The sequence below is a fragment of the Mauremys reevesii genome, linkage group 5, assembly GCF_016161935.1.
Source record: "Mauremys reevesii isolate NIE-2019 linkage group 5, ASM1616193v1, whole genome shotgun sequence".
Taxonomy (NCBI): domain Eukaryota; kingdom Metazoa; phylum Chordata; order Testudines; family Geoemydidae; genus Mauremys; species Mauremys reevesii.
Window position 1 is genome coordinate 79,012,853 of NC_052627.1, and position 23,400 is coordinate 79,036,252.

Below are 23,400 nucleotides of genomic sequence, written 5' to 3' on the forward strand. Positions count from 1 at the left end.
GTGGTGGTTGTATAAACATCTGTTTCAACTATTGTATTTCATTTGTGGAGTGTGTGTGAGAGTTTGCTGCATCCATTTTGCCTTGAAAGAAAGCAGTGGTGAAGAGTAGGGGTTGGTTCCATGCCATTTATTTTATTCATTTATTTTTGATCCTCCTCCTAAACTATAGATTAATTTAGTCATTTAGGAATCAGAAATACTTTTCTTCATTTTAGCACATGAAACTCCAAAATGTGGACATTTTTGTTGTCCCTTCCCCTCACAGTTATATGGTAACGCCAAGAGCCAGTGTTTGAAGTCAGTTTGTAATTGCCACAACAGCATGCTAGCTCTTGGACAGCATCTTGTTCACTATGCTGGTCCCATGTTGTCCTCCTGCTGTACTCAAACACAAGTAGCAAAGTGTAACTGCAAACTCTAACCTCTGAAACGTGGGTATACATTTCAGAATGGGTGTACGTAATGGCTGGGCTGCTCTCTTCTGTGTCTTCTACATATACAGGAGGAGACACAGAAGAGAGTAGCCCAGCCATTAGCTTCTACTACACATTAGCCGGGGCCTTATTTGGTGCTGAATGAAGTATTAAGGACTTGATCCTGCACCACTGAAGTCAATGGAAATTTTTATGTTGACTTCAATAGGTGCAGGATCAGGCCCCAAGGCCCAGTCCTCAAAATGACCTATGTGGATTTTATGTAGTCAATAATAAAGTATTCCCTCTGCATGTATTTGATATCTGCACTCAAGCATGTGGTCCAGTTAAAGGCTCCACTTAAAGGCCAGGCAACTCTTGTGGGGAAGTTTTTAGAAGACGCGTAACATCATCCAGCATAATCAACACATTTGTTTTAATAAAATAGATCTATGTAATTCAAATAGTCTTTTTCTTGGAGACGCTGAAGAGGTTAAAGCCCAATGGGGACAGTTGTTTATATGGGAATGGTTTGGTGGGAAAGTCCTGCCTGTTGGATTGTGTTGGAGGTATGGTTCTCCGGTGCGCTTTGTTTCTATTGCATTTTTATCTGAAAAAAAGATGTTATTTGCACCTATTTATACATTGCTGTAAATCATAATTAATACACAAATATTGATGAATTGGGATGTAAATATTTGACTAGAATAATAAAAATTAAATCTTTTCCCTTGATTCTCTTTGTATTCTTTCCATTTTGTAGTTTAAGGTCACCTACACAATGGAAGTAATTAGTGTTATTTTTTACACTCTATTAATGTCCTCTTTTTATTTAGTTAATAATTCATGTGACTGAAGTGTAGGAGATAAGTGGGAATACAGAATGCCTATCAGTTTGAATTGTTTGCTCAGCATACTATAACTTTTGTGTTGGCAAAACTCTGTTTGGGATGGTGGGAGGGGAGCCAAAGAACTTTTCATGATTATACAGTAGCTCATATGTATTTACTGTTGTTTTAGGCGTTCCAACTCCCAGTCCTGAAATTCTTCGGCATACCTTGAACATGCTTGTACGAGAGAGGAAAATATATCCAACTCCAGATGGCTATTTCATCGTGACCCCACAGACTTATTTTATAACCCCATCCCTCATAAGAACTAACAGTAAATGGTACCATTTGGATGAGAGGATACCTGACAGGTCTCAGTGTACCTCTCCACAACAAGGAACTATAACTCCCTCCACCTCAGGCTGCGTCAGGGACCGAACTTTACCCAAAAACCACTGCGACTCTTGCCATTGTTGCAGAGAAGACATGCACAGCATGCATGCGTCCACCCTACAGAGGAAGTCAGCAAAAGACTGTAAAGACTCATATTGCCCTCCTTCTCTGTGTCAGGTACCACCCACTGAAAAAAGTAAAAGTACTGTAAATTTTTCTTATAAGGCAGAGACACTCTCAAAGCCTAAAGATGTAGAAAAGCAGTCTAAAAAATTTGGACTAAAATTGTTTCGGCTAAGCTTTAAAAAGGACAAGGCAAAACAGCTGGCCAATTTCTCTGCCCAGTTTCCTCCTGAGGAATGGCCCTTGAGGGATGAAGACATCCCTACCTCTATACCTAGGGAGGTAGAAATGGAGATTATTAGGCGCATTAACCCAGACTTGACTGTGGAAAATGTAATGAGGCATACTGCACTAATGAAGAAACTTGAAGAAGAAAAAGCTCAAAGAAGCAAAGCTGGATCTTCAGCTCACCATAGTGGGCGAAGCAAAAAGAGTAGGAATCACCGAAAGTCTCATGGAAAATCTCGGTCACACAGCAAGACTCGGGTGTCCAAAGGAGACCCTTCAGATGGTTCCCATTTGGATATACCAGGTGAAAGAGAGTATGAGTTCTATGATCCCCTTACTAGGTCCCCACGGGAAGGCTGTTTCATAATAGAACACAAAGGAGATAATTTTATCATGCACAGCAATCCTAGCGTGATTGAGTCTCACTTTCCCATGACACCAGAATGGGATGTATCTGGTGAACTGGCCAAAAGAAGAACTGAGATGCCTTTTCCTGAACCTTCAAGGGGAAGCTCCCACTCCAAGGTCCATCGAAGCCACAGCCATACACAAGATAGAAGGTCAAGGAACGAGAGGTCTAACAAAGCCAAGGAAAGGTCTAGATCGATGGACAACTCTAAAGGACCTCTGAGTTCTGGTACTTTAGGTACACCTGAAGACGTAGCTGAAGGATGTAGCCCAGATGACCAAACAACAAGCCAAGCATATATTGATGACAGTACCTTAAGGCCTTCACAGTCACTCAGCCATCAAAGGGCTCTTATTTCTTCTGCAAGCTATAAAGATGTGTGTGTACCCGAAAAAGTTAGTGGCAATGTAGAAACCCCCAGTTCCTGTGGCTTATTGGAACAAATCAAGCCTACAGAGAATTTACCATCTTATAGTGAGCTCAACTCCTGCACAACAAAATCAGCAATTGATGATTATTTTCAATGCAACACTTCAAGTGAGACTGTACTTACTGCTCCATCACCACTGGGGAAAAATAAAGAGGACCATGACACAGTGACTTTAACAGATGGAATAAAAAAACTTTCTCCCTCAGAAAGACAGTCCCAACACATAGCCAGAGAACCTGGGGTACACAAAGAGGAGTCCCCTAAAGGGCCAAGTGGTGGTCCAGTTGTTGCTGGCCAGACCCCTGAGATGATCGCAAATGGGCGACTAGTTCAGCACCATAACACTGAATCAAGCAGCCTGGACAAAAGGAAAGAGATATTTAGCAAAGATACACTTTTTAAACCTCTGCACAACACACTCTCTGTGAATAGCTATCACAAGTCCAGTGCACCCCTACTAAAACCCCATCAAAAGACACCCTCTGACACACTGCCAGTCAGATGTGAGAAACTTGAACAAGCTATAGTAACCTCAGTTACACAAGTTTTACCTGTTTCACAGAGACAGCAAGAGCCAGTTGGGAACCAGGAAGCCACCTTTGATTATTACAATGTTTCTGATGATGATGACTCAGAGGAAGGAACAAACAAAAATGCTGAGGAAGAAAAAAACAGGGATGATGTGGGCACTATGCAGTGGCTGCTTGAGCGGGAAAAGGAAAGGGATCTGCAAAGAAAATTTGAGAAGAATCTCACTCTTCTCACCCCCAAGGAAACTGAAAACAGCAGCAACCAGAGAGCCACCCATTCAGCTCGACTGGACAGCATGGACAGCAGCAGCATTACTGTAGACAGCGGGTTCAATTCTCCACGGTAGGACTGTAAAATTAATTATAAGGACCACTCTAGAATGCTCTGTTTTCAGTTATTACTGTTTCATATGGGTGAGTGATTGTGGGAATATGTTAAACTGTTTCAGACATTCTTTTAGACAAAGATTTTAGACAGCCTCAGAAAGCCTCTATCCAGACCGATGGCTTGGTTTCTTTCCCTCAGATAGGCAAAAGCAACAAATCTTACCACTGCCTTTTTGCCATAGGCTCATTCTCCCTCCACCCCAAACTTTCCTGTATCGCTTTTTCTGATTAATTTATGTTGTATTTAGAATGGGGGGGAGGCCTCAAAGATAATAAGATTAACTGGAAGAACAGATACAGTGTAGTGGCAGAGTCTTTGGCTGAGACATTACAGATAGCTGATTAGGGGACGTAGAGATACCACTTACACTTTTCTCTGGTATTTTTTAAATCCTCTTTCTGAAGCCTGTCTCTCACCAGTCCAAACTGGTAAGATTTGAGGAGCAGTCTTTTCTACCTAGAAGAAGAGTGGAGGGAGGTTCAGGAAGGTACCACAGCCCTGAAAGTATTAAGGATGTTTGGTCTCTGAATGTCCAAACAGTGCATCAACAGAGGTGTCTAGCCTGTAATGTCTAGGAAAAGAGAGTAAGGTTTCTATGTAGTGTTAGAAGTTTTAGAAACATATGGGAAGAGACAGTTGCTGATATATGCCCACCCTGAAGACTTTACAGTGTCATCTCCAGTTTAATAATCCTTCACTGAGGCTTCTCCTCTCTGATCCAAGAGGAAGCCATGGCCCTGGTAGACTGGATCTTAAGTCTCATTGTATATCCTAGAAACCAGCCAATTAATCCGGACCAATGATTTTTAAGACAAAGTAACAATTTACAGGTGGTAGTTCTTTCGCAGTATTCTATTGTAGACCTAAGTTATTTAACACCTTCACTTTTACAACAAATAAAATCTGAATCTTGTTAGGTAAAAGGAAATTATATTTTTTTCTGTTTTAAATTGATTTAGTTTCTCAAAATTGTTAATTTATTAAAAAAAAAAAGTTTGTTGTGAGGGGCCTCAGAACGTATGCAAAGGAGTCCTCATCTCTACACACCCAGCCAGATTCTCCTCTAAGTTAAAATGGTGTTAGTCTAGAGAAAACTCCATTGGCTTTGATAGTTAATCCAGAATGATGATGGTGTAAACTGAGAGCAGAGTTTGACTCAATGGCACAGAATGAGAGTCATGTAGGTTGACTTTTAGGCTTCTACCTAGCCCTTTGTGCCTCTTGATCCCTCAGCATATCTTTGTCCCTCCTCTTACTAAACAGTAGCAAGTGTTTCACAGCACAGCCTGTCAGGGAAAGCTGCCTTACTGCGGGAATGAAATGCAGTTTTGTTTCACATCTCCCCTGCTGCTCCATGGCTGAGGGTAACTCTTCTGTGGCACTTTTATCCCTCCCTGGTTCAAGGATTTTTAGAGCTACTGCTTTGCCGCCAATCAGCTACATGCTGCACTATTGACCAAATCACTGGGGTAATTTATTTTTTAAAAAAACACATTAATGGGGATAATTATTTCTAGCAGTAAATTTTAAAATATAATTGTAAAGGAAGAAAGAGTAATTACGGTTCTTCTGCAAATAGATGCAGCCATGTATTCCACTTGGGGGTGTGCAGCCCTGAACTCCAGAGCCAGAGTATTTTCCTAAGCGGAACCTGAAGGGGGCAGCACTCACCCCTTGTGGCCGTAGCTTCTCCCCTGGCTATGATACTGCACTGCCCTATTCCCTGTTTGGTTCCATCTTACCACCTGTGGCTGGAGGTAGAGTTCTGTGTAGTTTTGCTATCACAAACCTTTTATTTTTACTCACATTTCTAGTTATATATAGTTAATTAGTACCCTTAATACTTAGGCGTGGTCTACAGGGGGTGGGGGGGTGTCGATGTAAGATACGCAACTTCAGCTACGAGAATAGCATAGCTGAAGTCCTGAAGTCGATGTATCTTATTTCGACTTACCTCCCATCCTCACGGCATGGGATCGACGGCCGCGGCTCCTCTGTCGGCTCCGCTTCCGCCTCTCGCCCTGGTGGAGTTCCGGAGTCGATGGGGAGCGCGTTTGGGGATTGATTTATCGTGTCTGGACGAGACGTGATAAATCGATCTCCCGATAGATCGATTGCTACCCGCTGATGCAGCGGGTAGTGTGGATGTACCCTGGTGTTAGTTAGCAATAGTTTAAGTATTTTCCCTGGTGATGCCCTCACTAGGATTTAAAGATTGTCCATTGTGTGTGGGAGCGATCCCAAACAACGATCCCCACATGCAGTGCTTGTTTTGCCTAGGTGAAGTCACATCAGGGAACAGTGTTCTGTTTGAAGATCTTTCACCAAATGGACTAAAGTAGCAAGGGATCTTTGTCTGAAGCAGCACCTGCTCGAACAGGCCACGAGGCCTGCTTCGGCACCGAGGCCCTCGTCAGATCAGAATTCACCCACTGGTTCTGAGAGTGCTGCCACTTCACTTCCTGGAGCTGGCTCCTCTCTAAAGAGCTGGAGAAGTCGTTTTCCCATCAAATGTGCCAACGAAAAGATAGCATAAGACCAACCAAGCCTGCTCCAGGTCCCAGTGGGACTCATCTCCCTCCTCCAGAAGGAGTATGGATCGGCACAGGGTGAATCAGCCGGTGTGCAGGATGGAGCAAGTCCATCAACCGCTTCCCAGTACCATGCAAGGAGGTCAGAGACACCATACCATTGACGCTGGGGCCCTGGGGCATCCATTGAGTCTGGTACCAATGAGGGGGATGCCAGCACTGGCTGTTCCTGCACTAGCAGCATATCAGGCAACAAGGGACCTCTTCTGCCTTTCTGTCCTGACCTCATCCTTGGTCCAGGACTTTGCTAAGGCTGCGTCTTTTATAGCCCCATAGGCTGGGTGGGCCACTGAACCTGGGAGTCTGTTGGCACTATACCCTGAGGTTTCCCTTTCATGATCAGTAGAAGTGGGACCAGTACCAGACTCTGCGCAGTGGACCTCTCCAACCCTGTGAATTGTGACTGGCACTCACTGCCCTCCATTTCGGTACTGTCAGTTACTTTGGTATTGCAGTCGACTTCAGGGTCGACACCGCTTCCAACCCCAGAAACAACCTGTATTGTTTCAACCATCGGCCCCAGCTCCCTTGTCATTCTAGGCTATGGGTGAGTTGGACCAGTTGCTCACACCCTCAGAGCTGGCTTCTCCTTTATCCCCTGAAGTCTGGGAGTCTTTGGAATCCAGGTTGGGATCTTCATCTTCTGACTGTCCCACCATCTGACCAACGTCAGTGGCCATTCATGGAGCTCTCTGGGTACCAAGATTGTCACTTGTTTTGCAGTCGGGGTGGTGGCCTCTGGCCCAGTGCCTACTGTCATCAATGCCCTATCCATGCCAGTGGGTCTCCGTGGAATCCTTGGGATGCTCCTCAGTCACATAGGTCCCACCCCTCATCTCGCCAACCAGGTCTGTGACAGGGACCATCAATCCTCTACAAGCCCAGGTACCAGTGAACCCTCCCCTTGCAGAGCCTCCAGAGTCATTCCGCCCAGGCCTATCAGTTCTGGAGCAGGATCCGGGTCTGGCACAGCTAACCACTCCATCTTTGTCCCCGGACAATTCCACAGTGCTGGTCTCTTTCTCCCCTTCAGTACCAGAGGATTTCAAGGTGTACCAGGACCTCTTGTGGCATGTGGCTGCTTCCCTAGATATCCATGTGGAGCTCCTGCATGAGAACACTCACAAGTTAGTGGATATCCCAAAGTCATCTGCCCCTCAGAGAGTCGCCTTCCCCATTAACAATGAGCTACTTGGACCTGCTACGGTCCTCTGGAGCACACTGGCTTCAATACCACTTTCAGGGTAAGATTCAATCTCAACCTTCGTGGCCTCAACCAATATATCAGATACATGAGGTTCCAAGTAATCACTCATCAGCTATCCTCCCATATTGTCTCAAAATGAATAGTTTGCTACTCTGGACCTTCAGGACTCCTACTTTCGTGTGGCAATTTTGCTGGGCCACAGAAAATTCCTTCATTTTGTCATAATGGAATGCCATTTTCAGTATATTGTGCTTCTATACAGCCTCTCTTCTGCCCCTTGGGTTTATACTAAATGCATGGTTGTCATGACAGCATTTCTCAGGAAGAAAGGAATCCACATCTTTCTGGGTCTGGGCAACTGATTAGAGAGCAGCAGATCCAGAGAGGAAGTTCTTGCTCACATTGACAATACACTGTGCTTGCTCGACCGCCTGGGTCTCATCCTAAACACCATGAAGTCAACTTTGGTTCCCACTTAAAAAATTGAGTTCATTGGGGCCCTACTCTACGGGTTCGAGAGCATGTCTGCCAACTGACTGTTTTCAGGTGATTTGCCACCTTTGCCTCAGTCTGCAGTGTCAGCCTTCCACTATAGTTTGGATGTGCCCGAGGTTCTTGGGCCACATGTCTTCTAACACCCAGGTGGTCCAGTTTGCACCTGCCTGTGGCCCCTCCAAATGTGGCTCAGGACAGTTTACCATCCTACTCGTCACACACTGGACAGATTGGTCTGTCGTCTTCACATGGTCCTGGACTCCTTGCAGTGGTGGACGCCTCCAGAGAATGTTTGCCAGGGCATTCCCTTCATCTGGCCTTTGCCAACCAGGTCTGTGGTCTCCGATGCCTCCCTGATGGGTTTGGGAGTACATCTAGGGTTGCTGAAAGTTCAAGGTCTATGGTCAGAGCAGGAGCCCTCATTGTATATCAACATGCTGGAGCATTGAACTATCTACAATGCATGTCACACTTTTCTGGGCCATATCAGGTGTTCAGCGGTTCACATACTTACCGACAATACCACCACAATGTATTATGTGAATAAGCAAAGAGGAACACACTTCAGGAGGCTCTGCCAAGAGGCAATCAGGTTGTGGCAGTTTTGCATTGAGGAAAGCATTACTCAGATAGCTGGCTATGTGCCTAGTGTCCAAAATCGGCTTGCAAACCATCTCTGCAGGAATTTTTCCCTGTGTCACAAGTGGTCTCTGAAGACAAACATCCTCCAGGTCACCTTTACAACTTGGGGCATTCTGACGATCTACCTATTTGCTACGAGACACAACAGAAAATGTCACCTGTTCTCCTCTCGAGGGGGCCTCAGTCTGGGCTTCCTGTCTGACGCTTTCCTTCTCAGCTAGCAGTTGGCTGTCCTTTATGCTTTTCCCCAGATCATCCCACAGGTCAGTCTCAATCTGAAAGTGGATTGAGCCAAGCTCGTTCTCATTGCCCCAGCCCATCTGAGACTGCTGGTTTTCCAACCTTCTTGCGCTGTCAGTTCAGCCTCCCATACCCCTTCCTCTCCATCCTGACCAACTCTCTTAGAATCGTGGTCACACATTGCATCCCACACTCAGTTCCCTGCATCTCACAGGCTGGTTGCTTCATGGCTAAATGAGGCGGGATAGCAGTGTTTGGTGGCTGTATAACAGATCCTATTCAACAGTAGAAAGCCCTCTACCAGAATAACCTATGCAATGAAATGAAAACGGTTTTTGGTGTGGTCATTGGCTTGCAGAATTCAAGCAGTGCTGGCCTCTATCCAGGACATCTTGGAGTACTTGCTGCACCTTCAGTCATTGGATTTGTGCTTAGTTCATTGGAAGGGGATCTGGCAGAGATATTGGCATTTCATCCCCGCCTCGTTCAGAAAAGATCAGTCTTATCTAATGCCATTTAAGCAAGATTCTTAAAATGGCTTCTTTGTCTCCATCCTCCGGTCCGAGAGCCAGTTCCTCTGTGGGACCTTAATACAGTCCTAGTGGCTTTAGTGGGGCCTCCACTTGAACCCCTTGCATCTTGTCCCTTCCACTTTTGTGTCATGAAACTGTGTTCCTAGCAAGGAAAGGGGTGGGGGCGGAGAGGTGAGGCCTCTGCCATCCCAAGATCCCACCCTTGCCTGGGAGGAGGGGAGCAAAAGCAGCCCCCTGCCTGCATCCCCGCTTCCTCCACCAAGGGCAGGTGGAGGGACCCAAGCTCCCCACAGCTGCCCGTGTGGCTCTGGCCAGGGTGCATGGCCTCAGAGCCATAACCCAGCCACCATGAGAGCCACGTGGGGAGCTGCAACAGACCCTCCATCTGCCCGTGGTGTTGGGGGCCTGTTGAGAGTAGACCCCCACACCCATGTCCCTGCCCAGGGCAGGTAGAGGGTCTGCAGCTCCCTACGTCTGCCCGTGCGACTCTTACATGGCCGGGTGGCAGCTCCAAGGCATGTGGTTGGTTCTCTCTCCTTCCCCCTCTCCCCCCACGGCAGGAGCTGGTTCGGGAAGAGCTGCGCGAGCAGCTGAGATGAGCTAGCACAGAGTTGCGAACCCTCCACCTCCACCTGCCCTGGGCTGGCCAGAGAGCACGGGGAGAGGGAGCACAGGCCAGGGCTGCTCTCAATTCCCTCGCACGGTGGGCACCTGGGCTCCCTGGCCAGTCTCCATGTTGTCCTGGCCAGGGGTGGGGCCTCAGGGAGAAGAGTGCCCCGGCGAAAAGTGGAGGGCTAGGCCTGTCCACTTCCAAAAAGTGGGAGGGCTATGGCCCCGCTGCCCACCCCTCCCCTCCCCCCCAGTTCCGGAGCTACTGGTTCCTAGTAGCAATAACATCCACAAGGAGAGTCTGAGAGTTGTTGGCTCTGATGGCAGAGCCCCCTTATATACAGGTCTCTAAGGACAAAGTGACTTCACTACCACGCTCAAAATTTTTGTCTAAAGCAGTTTCTCCGTTCCATTTGAACCATACAGTATATTTACCTGTGTTCTTTCTAAGCCACATTCATTTCCAGAGAAGCAGTCTCTCCATTCATTAGATGTCAAGGAATGTCTAGCCATCTATCTGGACAGGACTAAACTGTTTCATGCTTCACCTTATTTGTGTCATAAGCAGATAGTTTGAAGGGTCAAGCAGTCTCTTCACAGACTCTCTCTAAATGAATAACATCCTGTATCAAGACTGCATATGGGATAACTTCGGCTCCACCTCCTCAGCTGCGGCGAGCTCATTCTACAAGAGTGCAAGCAATATCAGTAGCTTTCCTCAATGATGTCTCAATATTGGACACTTGCAGGGCTGCTACATGGTCGTCCACACATACATTTACTAATCATTATGCCATTATAGCATCTTCCAGAGCGGATGCAAGTTTTGGTAGGGTGGTCCTGCAATCCTTGTATAGGCAGACTCTGAGCCCCTCCTCCTGGGGTGGGTACTGATTGTGAGTCACCTAAGTGGAATACACAGCTGCATCTACTTGAAGAAGAAGAAACGGCTGTGGTTCTTTGAGATGTAGTTTCTTTGAGAAACTGTAGTTCTTTGAGAGTGATGCCAAAGTATTTTTCATGGCCCACCCTCCTTCCCCTCGGAGTCTAGGCTCTGGGTGTTTGCTGTGAAGGAACTGAAGGGGGAGGAGCTAAGCAACAAGGTGCAAGCGCTGCCCTTTATATGTACTGCAAGGCAAAATTCTCCAGCTCTGACACGCTGAGGCGCACACACCTAAGTGGAATACATGTCTGCATCACATCTCAAAGAACCATAGTTACAGTAAGTATCCATTTCTTTTACCTGTTGCAGCAAACCAAGGTCATATAATTTTGGAAGATTTAGGAATTGATCCATTTTATTGATCATGTGTTATGCAGATGCTTAGCATCTTTCCACTATAACAGCCATGTGGATATACTTGCATTGTATTCATACAAATTAATCTTTTACTTTTTAAATGGAAGTACACTTCCACTTATTCTTACTGTTGCCCATATAGCACTCTGCACCTCCCACCCAAACAATTTGATCGTATTTGGCATACAGAGCTTTTTCTTTCTCCGAGTTGGTTGCAGATGAGTCAGTTCTTATACTGTTTGGCTAGCTGGCAGGATTCATGCATGTGATTGTGTACCTCAAATTTGCAGTTCAGTTAGTTCAAGGAGATATTCTATCTGCTTTCATTCTTTGCACTGAAGCTGAAAGCTGTGTTTCGTCCAGCGTAAAGTTTAACTAGCTTGATAATGGAACAAATAAGTTCAGTGTATTGTACTGCTGTACTAGCTTTATATAAAGTCAAATGGGAAATAGAAATGGCAGTTTTTAAAATTAGGTTTATTGTATAATCCCTCTCTTTGTCTGCCTTCACTACCCACTTTTTAACATCTCTTTTTGGCAAGAGCCATTAAAGTGAGTCAAGAGTAACATACAACAGTCAAGAAGCTATTTTTTTAAGTCAGGATGTACTCTGGTTATTTCAAGGGCTTTCATGTGCCCAAGGAATGAGTTTTATTGTGAGATAACTAAAATGGGTACTTCTGGTCAATTTCAAAACCAGTGTAACTCCATTAAAGTAAATGGAGTTGAGAGTAAATTTGGCCCTTTAATTCTAATTAAAATACTATTATTACCTTCACACTTTACAATAAAAAAAAGTTGGTTTTGGAGTTCCTTTCTAGGAAGCAGGAGTGTTTAGTACACCTGAGTAACCAAAATTACCATTTCAGCACCATAAAAGGAAAATTATATTTTAAAAGGATGACAAATTGGAAAAAACACACTTTAATAGGATCTTGATAATGAAAGAATTCCTTCTAAAGTCAAAAGACACTGAAGGTATTTTATCTGTAAAATTCTTGAACATATCCATATTGGAAAAACTTCTATCAGACTCACATTACATTTTGCTGATACAGCTATTCAAGTTGGCTCCAGGTGCCTTTTAAAATAAATAAATAAATAAATAAAGAGGTCATGCAATCCTGCTGCTTTTCCCTCCTCTGGAGTCATACCTAACCCTGCCATCAATCTGCATACACAGCTTGCATTGCAGGATGACGGCAATCTCAGAATATAGATGTTGTCATGGTCAGTTTGTGACATCAAAATTGAAAATCTGGAAATGATGGTTACAAATTGACTAATATGACTTCATGTGAGAAATAAAGAGCAGGAACTCATGAATTGTAAAAACAAAGGCTGTTTTTCAGTCATCTGTCCATCCCCAGCTAAAAGTTTAGGAAGAGACGTAAGAAAATGAGAGGGTGTGTTTCTGCCTGTCATACGCACCTTGAGTGTTATGCAAATTGTCCATTCAAGCAAATAGGTAATACTCAAGGCAGAAGAGGGCCAATGGTAAGCAGAAATGTACCTATTAGAACGTATCTCAAAGTTTTCCGCAAGGCATCAGTGATTCTTAGTAGTTCTGTTTCTGTTTATTCCACACCTGAATTCATTCCTCTGTGTATGGTTTTGTATTCATCTCCACAGAAATAATTATTGTTAACAAAGAATTATGGCTGTAGGTGGAGAATAAATAGCAGGAGCAAATGATTCATTAAAAATAAAGTCTATCTTCATGCAAATGTCCTCACGGGTAGAACATAAGAGGAGGTATAATATAAAAGGAGGAGGAGGGATAGAACTGACTTTAAATACAATAGCCAAGATTTTCAAAAATTGGTGGCTCTGGTTTAGGCTTCTGTGTCCTTATTTAGATACCTCATTAAATGGCCTAATTTTCAGAAGGGCTGAGTGCACAGCCATCCCACAGATGAACAATTTACTTGCATTAAAAGAGCTTTCTACATTAGATAAAGTGAAATTACGACACTAATGCTGTTTAAGGACCCAATCTTGCATTGTGATAGTCCTAATAGTGGAGGGCATTCAGAATCTCAAGGCGCAGATGCCAGCAGCTAGAAAAAATGCCAAGAAATGTCATAATTGGAAGTATTACAGCTTTAATGGAAAATTGTGTCTTCAGTTTTGTCAGAACTACCAGAAATGTTCTGTGTGCAAATATATACACTAATGGGGAGGCCTAAAAACACTGCCCAGAGGAGAATTCTCATAGTTCAGTTCAGCCACATGGCTGATTCAGTGAAACTGTTCTGTGATTCAGTGCACCAGCCTGGAAAGAAATGTGATCTATTTCACATGGAAGTTATTTGCCTGAATGAAAAATCCAGATGTTTGATATTGGCTCAGACTTACAAACTTTGTGGGACAACTTCAGGTCTGTTTAGTACTATACCTGTGCGATAACCTGTTGACCAGTGAGTACATTTGCAATCTCTTTTGGAGTAACATGTGAATAATCAAACTGATATGATTCATTGGTGTGACACTGCATGCAAACACAGGAAGCCCATTTTAAAACACCCCAGTCAGTTTTCCTCTTCGGTTGATATGCGGGGGTGGGGGGGGAGTAGCGGTGTTTGTTTTGTTTTGTTTATTTCATTTATTTTGCTTTTTAGTACTCGCGAGAGCCTGGCTTCCAACACTTCAAGTATTGTTGAAAGTAACAGACGTCAGAACCCAGCCCTGAGTCCTGCACATGGTGGCGCAGGTCCAATGTTCAACTTTCGAGCAACTGCAGACCCTCCAACAAGTGAAGCTGAAAAACTGCAGAAACCTGCTAACTGCCTACAAGCTTCTGTTACTAGTGTTTGATAGTCATTCTGCCTCAGATCTTCTGTTTCATCCTATACAGCAAAGTTTACGACACTGGGACTGATGTTTACATCTTTGGAAAAAACGATCATCTCATCCACAGTTTTGGTGTTTCCTTAAACTGTGCTGCTATGTAGGGACAACAAAGAAATCTTTATTTCAAGGTATTGCTTTTCACATTTGCAGCTCTGTAGCAACAGAATAGCAGTAGGGATAATATGTACACCTTTGCTTCACTTAATTGTAACTGAGCACATATATGAAAGTCTAGACACTGTAAGTGTAATCTGCATTTTCAATGTCCATGCAGTTGCCAACTCCATTTAAAAATGCCACAGATGTGTGATGCCCCCTGTGAGGGTTAAACTCGGCCACAGAGTTGATCCTTTTATTTCAGAAATTGAGCCACCACTAAAAATAAACAGCTAGGTCACCTTGAGGGAAAACAAAGCCAAACATGACTAGTAAAGACCTCAGCTCTATCTGTGAATTATTTATATATCAGTCATTTTCACTGTGAGTTTTCATGACACGATTTTGCAAGAATCTATAAAAGCAAGTCAAAAGAGGTCATGTTTTAAGTATGTGGGGTGGGTAAGGGGGAATTGCTGTATTTTATTTTTTTGTTTCAAAAGTATATGAGATGCTTGTCTAAAACTTAACCTTCCATAATTGCAAACAGAGTTGTAAGCCTTTGAATTCAGGTGAAAGGAGGGGAAGTCTAACTATGGTTGAGGCAAAGCAAATAGTGACAGAAAAGGCGTAACAGGTTTTTTTAGTATAAATCAAATATTTAAGGAAGGTGATCTCATTGGTGTGGCACGTCTGATATTCCAACGTGCTGTTAATATAAGAATCAGAATAACAAATTTGTTTGAACAAAAGAGAAGTTCTTTGTGATACAAATGACAAGCATGGCCTGAAGAGTTGATTTCTTTCTAATGGAAGGACATAATTCTATTTTATATAGCTTTTAAGTAGAGTGCCTAAATTAGGCTGTTGAAAATAGCGTGTATTGTAGTGGTTATCAAAAGAGAAATTTAGAGAATTATAAACTTCAGGCCTTTTAGTCAATGGGCGGTATTTACAATTCAGCATTTTATGGACATGAATAGCTTTTAAAATTACTTATGATTTGAAATTAAATGTGTTCGTATGGTTGATCGAGAAATCCTAATTCTGCAGGTGTGGTGTATCTTATTTGTACTCCCTTAAATTGTTATTCCAAAGTAATTTATGCTAAATTGATTACTCCAGAGGAACTCTTACAGATAGGCAAACTCCACAAGTAATTTTTAGGTATAAAGGGCCAAGTTCTGCTCTGTTACACATGCAAACATATACTGCAGCAAACTGTCTCCAAAAGTTCCCACGTTTGCTATTTTATCAGAACTGGAAGAAAAATGAACACATTAAAAGGATGTTTTCTTGGGACCCAAGTATTACACCCAACAGTACATATTCAAAATCAACATTTTCTTAAGTTTCTGGTGACATGTATAAACTTGTATAAACCATTTGAGCTTCACTCATGTTCTGTATTGTCATCAGAATTCTTTATTAAAGATACAGCTGTATATTACACAGTTGGATATAGCTTACATACTTAAGAAATGGCTTTATAACTCTGGACACAATTGGTTTCTGATTCTGTCAGGTATATCCTACAGAACCTATGTCTATACTGCACACATCTAACTGATTTTCTTATTTTTAATGCATAAATTCCATTTCATCAGAGCAATAAGACCTTTCAGTGCACATAAGGGAAATCATTGTGCTTCTTGGTTGGTTAAAGTCACTTGGCTGTTAGCCTCCTGCCTTATCATGCCTTCCAAGCCATGCTATCATGACCTAATAATATTTTGCCTGTCCCATCTTATTGCTTAAATATGTAACTTCAGGATTGCTTATTACATGCAGACTCGAGTCTTTTTTGTGAGGCGTCATTATATATGATACAGTGGCTGACTGTGATTTTTGTTTCTGAGATATGCTCTGATGTTAGTAGTATGTAACAATTCAGTAAATAAAAATGTTTGAACAATATCTTAACTTATAGCTGATTATCTGAAAATACAAATTGCAGCATTAAAATGTGAACAGCAAAGACAAACTTTACCTTTTTGGGGAAAACATTTTCTTCGTTATAAACTTACTAAAATGTATACAGGTAGCTGACTGTACAAAAGACATCTTTCCAGAGAAATATCATAGTATCTACTTAAAAACTGTATGGTATGTGATTTCTGAAAGTTCCCATAGACCAGCAGACAACATAAAATGTCATATTAATGTTAACATGGCATACTACCTGTATTAATGTGATTCTCAGAATATGGAATGTAAACAGAAGTTTCAGATAGAAACATTCTGATCTAGAATTCTCTTTTTAAAAAAATCAACAGGGGAATATAAAGAAATTCCGTTGTGAGGTTCTGGTAACAAAACCACGGGAGTGGAGCTTGAGTGCTTTGTATCACCTTACTCCTTCAATGAAATCATAGCCTTGTATTACATGGTTGCTTATCTGTCATTCTTCTTACAATTTAAAGGTTTACAGAATTAGATTAGGTTGAATCTCTGTGTTGTGTCAACTTTAAAGGGTCAACACGTCTGACGGCATTTTGCACACTTTAATATGTATTATTATAATATGACGTTACTTTTTTGGTAATTTTTTTTACATATATAACTACCTCCATGAATTTGATGAAATGCAGCAACATTTTAAAAAGTGTTTTGTAAAAAGCAAGGTTAAAAAATTTCTGAATCATTAGGTCATGGTGTTCTCTTGTGTGTCAGAGCTTGCATACAAAGTCATTATGTTTTCATTGCCATGATTTCCTTTTACTGTATTAAAATTGGCTTTCAATTTAATAATTTGAGATTTTGATGAGGCCACATAATTTTGTTAATGGTGAATGGAAGCCTAATGCCTTCCATTGTCTCGCCATTATTGCTCAAGTTTTTACCTGGTAGACAGTCAAAATGATCATTAAAACAACGAGGAGTCCTTGTGGCACCTTAGAGACTTAGTTGCTTTTGCTGATACAGACTAACAGGGCTACCCCTCTGAAAATGATAGTTGTAATTTAGCAGATTATTAACACCTACAGTAATGAAATATGATTGGCTGTTTGGAGTTTAACAGAAGACACACCAGGTATTTTTTTGCCAACCTTCAAACACTTTGGGCCCTATTCTGCCTTCACTTATGCCAACATATCAAATCAGAACTTCTCTTGAATGGCAGGAGCTATGTGCTATCCAGCTCTCATTTAAATGATGCACACTTCATTTTCCAAATCCCATGCATCTCAGATGCTTGCTTCCATTGAAATTAATGATAAAACTTTAACTGACTTTTTTGAGATTAGTATCAGGTGTATACAGAGGTGCCCATCCTGCAAAGAACCTGGGCAGACTTCCAATAAAAAGGGGGTTAGCTGTACAGTAATAGCCAATTACAAGTTGCCTTTTTTTAAAACTAGAAAATTTTCAAAAACCAAGGAAAATAAGTGCAAGTTTATGTTCAAAACCTGAATTTATTCAAGCATACAGAATCTCAATACCATTACTCAGATGTAAATTAATATACAATCGCTAGATGAGCCAATTTTGCTGTGCAAATATTTTAATTTAAAAAAGAGAGAGAGAGAATAGTACTCATTTGACTCCGCAGAGCAATGTAAACAGCCACATGGTAGAAAGTAATTCTCACCCCCATTCAAACAGTAAAATCTATTTGAAAACAAAGTTTTTGATGAAAATGTCGACCTTATTGCTGGTGGTGGTAGTTTATTTTTTGAAAAAGTAGGATATAAACAGTATTTGGAGCCCATCATATACTATGATGATATTTTGCACTTATATTTCATGCCTTTTACCTGAGGATCTCAAAGCGCTTCGCAAACCATTAATTAAGCCTCACAAGCTTGTGAGGTAGGCAAATTTCATTACCCCTATTTTACTCACTGACATATTGAAACATAGAGAGTGACATGTCCAAGATCACACAGTCAACAACGTGATTATCAGTTTATTTCATTTGAGTCATGACAATAGGTTTAATGTTTTAATATTTAACCAAAGTGCTTAATGTTTACATTATAACAATATTCTTCTGAGGTGTTACAGTTATTAAAGTACGAGAGAAACCACTGTATAGTCCCGCACTGGACTTTGATTTTGGAAGTGCCAAAAATGTTCACATTTCAGCAATAGGGCTGCTGCCAGTAGTGGTTTCAGAAAAGTCAATTTTAACTAAAAACTTGTTTTTCAAATACATTTTACAGGGCTTTCCCGAAGGTGATGCTTCAAATTGCTATACTGAGTAAGTGGAGGGTCTTCTTTTAATCTAGTGTCACACCATAGTTTACAATCCTCTCTGCTCCTCTGAAGAAGACAATGTAGTATTAAAGAGAAATGCTGCAATTTTTTACTTAATTCCTTTAAACATATATACTTAAATGTTTCCCATAATAACATACATAATTTAATTAGTCTATAGTTTATTCGTGCATCAGAATTTCCTGTTTATATACAACATGCCCAGCTGGAATTATTGAAGTGCCACTGGTGTGAAAGGAGGATTGGATTATCACCTTTTTTTTTCTTATTTATTTATTTATTTTTATTTTTTTGGTAGCAGCATTTCAAATTTTACTTCAGTTACACAGGTGTATATCTGGAATAACTTTACTGATTTAAACTGAGATCAGACTCAATCCTTAACTCCATTGAAGCTTTGTTCTAAACTGAGGGTTTTTGTTTCCCTTCCCTGGGTTAAATATGTAGAAGAGGCAGAAGGCCACTCACACTTGGATTTGAAAATATGACTTTGTTTGAATAAACAGGTGTTTCTCCCATGCCTATATATGAAATCTGTAGTGAAATGCACAGTCAGCAAGCCTCCTGCCCCACCGCCTGGATGCTAATGCACAACCATCTGTTTTGCACAGTGGAAGGTCAAATCTCTGTTCAGTATAATGCACTCATCAAGCTGTACAGTGGATAAGAGCCACCCAAAGGATGCCCATGTGAAAGTATGAAAGGTCTGAACAGGGCTCTTAGAGTAATTGGCACAGATGTTACTTTTATACAAAGAGGAGACTTATGTTTAAAGGGATCATAATTCTGCAGGTAACTTTCTGTGAGTGACTGAATGTGACTGTTGCATTAGGTTTAAATGAGTTAATAAATGCAAGTGGGACTTACTGTATGTTAGAAGGGAGTTTTGCAGCCAAGACTGCCTTGTATAAATGTGTTTGCACTGAAAATAAATTTTAAAAATTACTTGGTCTCTGGTTGCTGTAAAGGTCATCCAAGATGGATGTTCTGTTTATATTGTATAGTATTTCATATGAAATAATTACAGTTCATAAAATGTCTTCCCTAATGTTACTGATTTATAACAGCACATTTGTAACATGGTTTTTATTGTGCCAGTGTACCATATTGTAAATGATGATTACTTGTCATGCTTAGTATAATAATTTAAAGGAGAAAAGGACAGGGATTTTTGTAAGTCTATATATTTGAAAGTCCCTCCATACGGTAATATTGTGTACATGTTGTTTACGTAGTGTTGTGTGAAATATCCATTTTGGATTGTGTTACTTTTTAAGATATTAAATAACATTTGGTTATATGTTTTCAGTGGGTTTTTTTGCACCTTCAAGGGATGTGGAGGGCACATATATTCTTGAGTTTCATCCAGTGTTTCTTGCCCTCATTTAGTAAAATGTGCACAACAAATTTGCCATCTCAAAAAACAAAGGTAATTGCAGCTTGATATTTTCATGCATACTGAATGAAATCTCTATGAGCATTTCTAGTAATAGAAATGCAAAGGTGAAAACTAAACATAAGTATTAGAATTAAAACTCCCAATTTGAATTGGACATACAGGCTAATGCAACTACAATGAACTTATTTATAACTGAATATAGTTGAGGTGGATCAGACTTCGGTGAAATTCAAAATCCTTGAAAGCATTGTAAAATCAACTGGAGACAAATTTCAATTTTCCTTTTTTTTTTTTTCTTTTTTTTTTCCCCTTTGCCATCTGTGTGGGCCAGGTACACAGACAGTGAAGCGGAAGAACCACTAGCCAGGTGATTGTTTTGGTGAAGTGCAGATGACATTGTGGATGGAAACAGACTTGACAAATCATAAACAAGGTTTACATATGCAATTTTCCTGCCCTAAGAGACAAGGCAGGAGAAAGGGTTATGGAGAGATTCTGACCCCAAACGTTTTGGCTTGGCTCTGGAGTGTTGGCTTGACTACCAAAACAACCACCATTTGCCTGATTTAATGTTCACATATGCCCCAAGGTCAGGTATAAAGCATGAGGTAGTAATGTTTTGGATATCAAGTAAGAGTTTCTATTTGAAATGGGGTCTGGCACCCATTGTTCCTTGACTTTTCAATTCTCTGTGATTCATATGACTATAATATTACACATACTCTTTTCAGTAGTGCCAGAACAACTGCACCCTTTCACCCATCCATCTGTTCCCTATTGCTTTTCATAATCTCATCCCCAAGAATGTTTGTCATGTTTCAGTAGGGGTTGGCTGACACATTTTAATTAACCCTCCTCTAATAGAATCATAGAAGATTAGAGTTGGAAGGGATCTCAAAGGTCATCTAGTCCAACCCCCTGCTCAAAGCAGGACCAATACCCAGACAGATTTTTACCCCAGTTCCCTAAATGGCCCCCTCAAGGATTGAACTTACAACCCTGGGTTTAGCAGGCCAATGCGCAAACCACTGAGCTATCCCTCCCTAAAAAGGGTATGTAGATATGCCCTACATTGAGTAAGTTTAGAAAAATGCTCTGAGTGGCCTGTAGGCAAAGCAACCTCATTAATCACTCCACCAATCATCAGTCCTACAGTCAAGTTCTGGTAGCCCAATCACTGTTACGCAGCAGTAATTTGGGCCCAGTTTTTTTTTTTTCCTCAAATACATCTCTCCTGGTTTTCCTTTGGTTGGTTTGTTTTTTGTAGTGTTGGAGGACTTCACAGGATAGCTTTTCACCTCTTAGTCTGTGATTTCACCTGCACATTGTCTCAGAGGAAACCTAGATTATGTTCCCAGGCCCTTTATACACACTTCTAGAACTATATTTGGAAAGCCGTGTTTGAACAGGCTTCATACCTGTTCAGGCTGAAGGTTCAGAAATCTGGAGACTTCATGCAAATATCTTCATGTTTTAATTTGAATATGTGAATATGCTTTACCAATGTCCCGATTAGCAGAACTGTAAACCTGACAAGGATGCAGCATGGAATGAGCTTTAGAAGCAAAGGGATTGCTATGCTCTGCCATCTCCCTGGAGTGGTGTTGAGAGAACTCAGGTGGCAGCTTGAGGCACTGCTGCTCCTGCTGGACTGGGTGGAGGGATGCGGTTCAGTTGTCTTGCTAGCTGCTGATGCTGGCTGCTGCTTGGCCTGGAGTGGAGGAGCCATCTGACAGCTTCCTGCCATTTGATGGGGGTGCTTTGGTTCGGCTGAAGCTGGGTGCCTAGCTCTGGCTATTCCTTGCTTGGCTGCACCTGCCTGTTTGGAGAAGGGGCTGACGGGGGGTGAGGCAAGTGGAGTGTTGTGGGGATAAAGAGGGTTCTGGCCGCTGGTCCCTGGTTACTGCACACCCATGTGGCCAGGCTAAAATAGCCCAATGTCACTTTAACAATAGCTCCAAGCCTATGGCCAGGAGTCGCCTGAGCAACTATGTTCTCTTGCTCTTTAATTGGAGCCCTGGACTCTTAAGCGTAGATTTCCCACCTGAATGGACCTTAGCATAGAGACGTACCATGGAGTGTTTCCCTAGTTCTCCATATCAGGAGATTACTCCTGCCTAGGAGCTTAAATGTGGACTCTGGCTGGCATCTCATCAAGAGACTTGGTCTCTGTCTAAACATAGTTTCAATTAAGCTGGTTCAGAATCAACTTGTCTGGCCACAGTGGTTTCAACCCAATAACTTTTTTTTAAATGTACAGTGTGCCCTTCCTTCTCTCCACATGTCCCCCTGTATCTGAGTCTCTTTACCTTTTTCATTGTCTGAGTTTTCCTGCAAGCTAATTTTTCTATAATGTATCTCTTCCATTTTCTTCACTCTTCCAAATTATCTTCTGATTCTGCTTCTCTTTAGCATCTTATTTTCCCCATTAGTATTTTCTCTTATTTATTACTTTTCCTTGACTCTAGATGTTCCCTACTTCCCCCTTTATGTTGTTTTTTTAACTATACCCTCCCTCAAAATCTCATCCTCTTTGTACAAACTTCATCTTTCTTCAATCCCTTTCTCTTTTTAACTCCTCCTGCTAATTTGAAATAGCTCAGTTGAGGTGAACTGAACAACAGCTTCAGGAAAGGAGCTCCTGCCATTAGGTGTCTTGTGAAATGCTGTTCAGGATTTGTGATTTAAAAAATGTGAAGGTGTCTAAATACCCCCAGCCTTTCATCAGCACTGCCATTTATTTCCGCCCCCTCATTTCCCTCACTACCCTTTATTCCTGCAATATATTCACTACCAAACTTCTCTGTGTATATTTATAGCTGAGTGAAGATGACTAAAATCCCAGTCTCTGAAGAGCTTTGTGATGTTTATACCACATTGCCTTCCTCTGTGCAATAGGGCAAGCCACCTAGGGTGACCAAGACAGCAAATGTGAAAAATCGGGATGGGGGTTGGGGGTAATAGGAGTCTATATAAAAAGACTGAAAAATTGGTACTGTCCCTATAAAATCAGGACATCTGGTGACCCTAAAGCCACCTCGCAGGAAGGTAAATGGGTTTTGGTTAAGTCCAGTTGTGTTTCAAAAATTGCTACCCGGATGCTGGTCTCTTACCAAATTTTCTGAACTATGATATGGGGAGCTCACAATTCAGACCTACTTGCTTGGTACAATTGATAGCATCAAGGTACAGAAAGTCTTGCAGCAATCTCAATGACCCAGGAGCTTTATTTGGATTTATATAATAAAAGTGGAGGAGCTTGGTTTGCCAGACCAACCCGCAAAGCCAATGCTGACAAACTGAAAAGGCTGCAAAACACCAGTCTTCTGGACTTCATCGACATGCAGAAACCCTTATAAGCCAGTCATTGTCAAAGCCAATTTTACAAATACTTAATGAGGCTGTTAAAAATGCTGGAGACAGAGTTTATTCAAACAAACATGGCTGTCACATCATACTTTAAGCAAGAG

At 41.8% G+C, this 23,400-nt stretch overlaps 1 protein-coding gene across 4 annotated transcripts in view; it reads left to right on the forward strand.

The window, feature by feature from the left end:
• Window positions 1-16,227, forward strand: part of STOX2 (storkhead box 2) — a 205,655-nt gene extending 189,428 nt beyond the window's left edge. For all 4 annotated transcript variants that reach the window (XM_039541647.1, XM_039541645.1, XM_039541643.1 and 1 more), the window contains 2 exons: window positions 1,434-3,699; window positions 13,983-16,227. In XM_039541647.1, the coding sequence (XP_039397581.1) occupies window positions 1,434-3,699; window positions 13,983-14,178 (2,462 nt within the window). In that variant the 3' untranslated portion in view covers window positions 14,179-16,227. The remainder of the gene's footprint in view (window positions 1-1,433; window positions 3,700-13,982) is intronic.
• The last annotated feature ends 7,173 nt before the right edge of the window (window positions 16,228-23,400 follow it).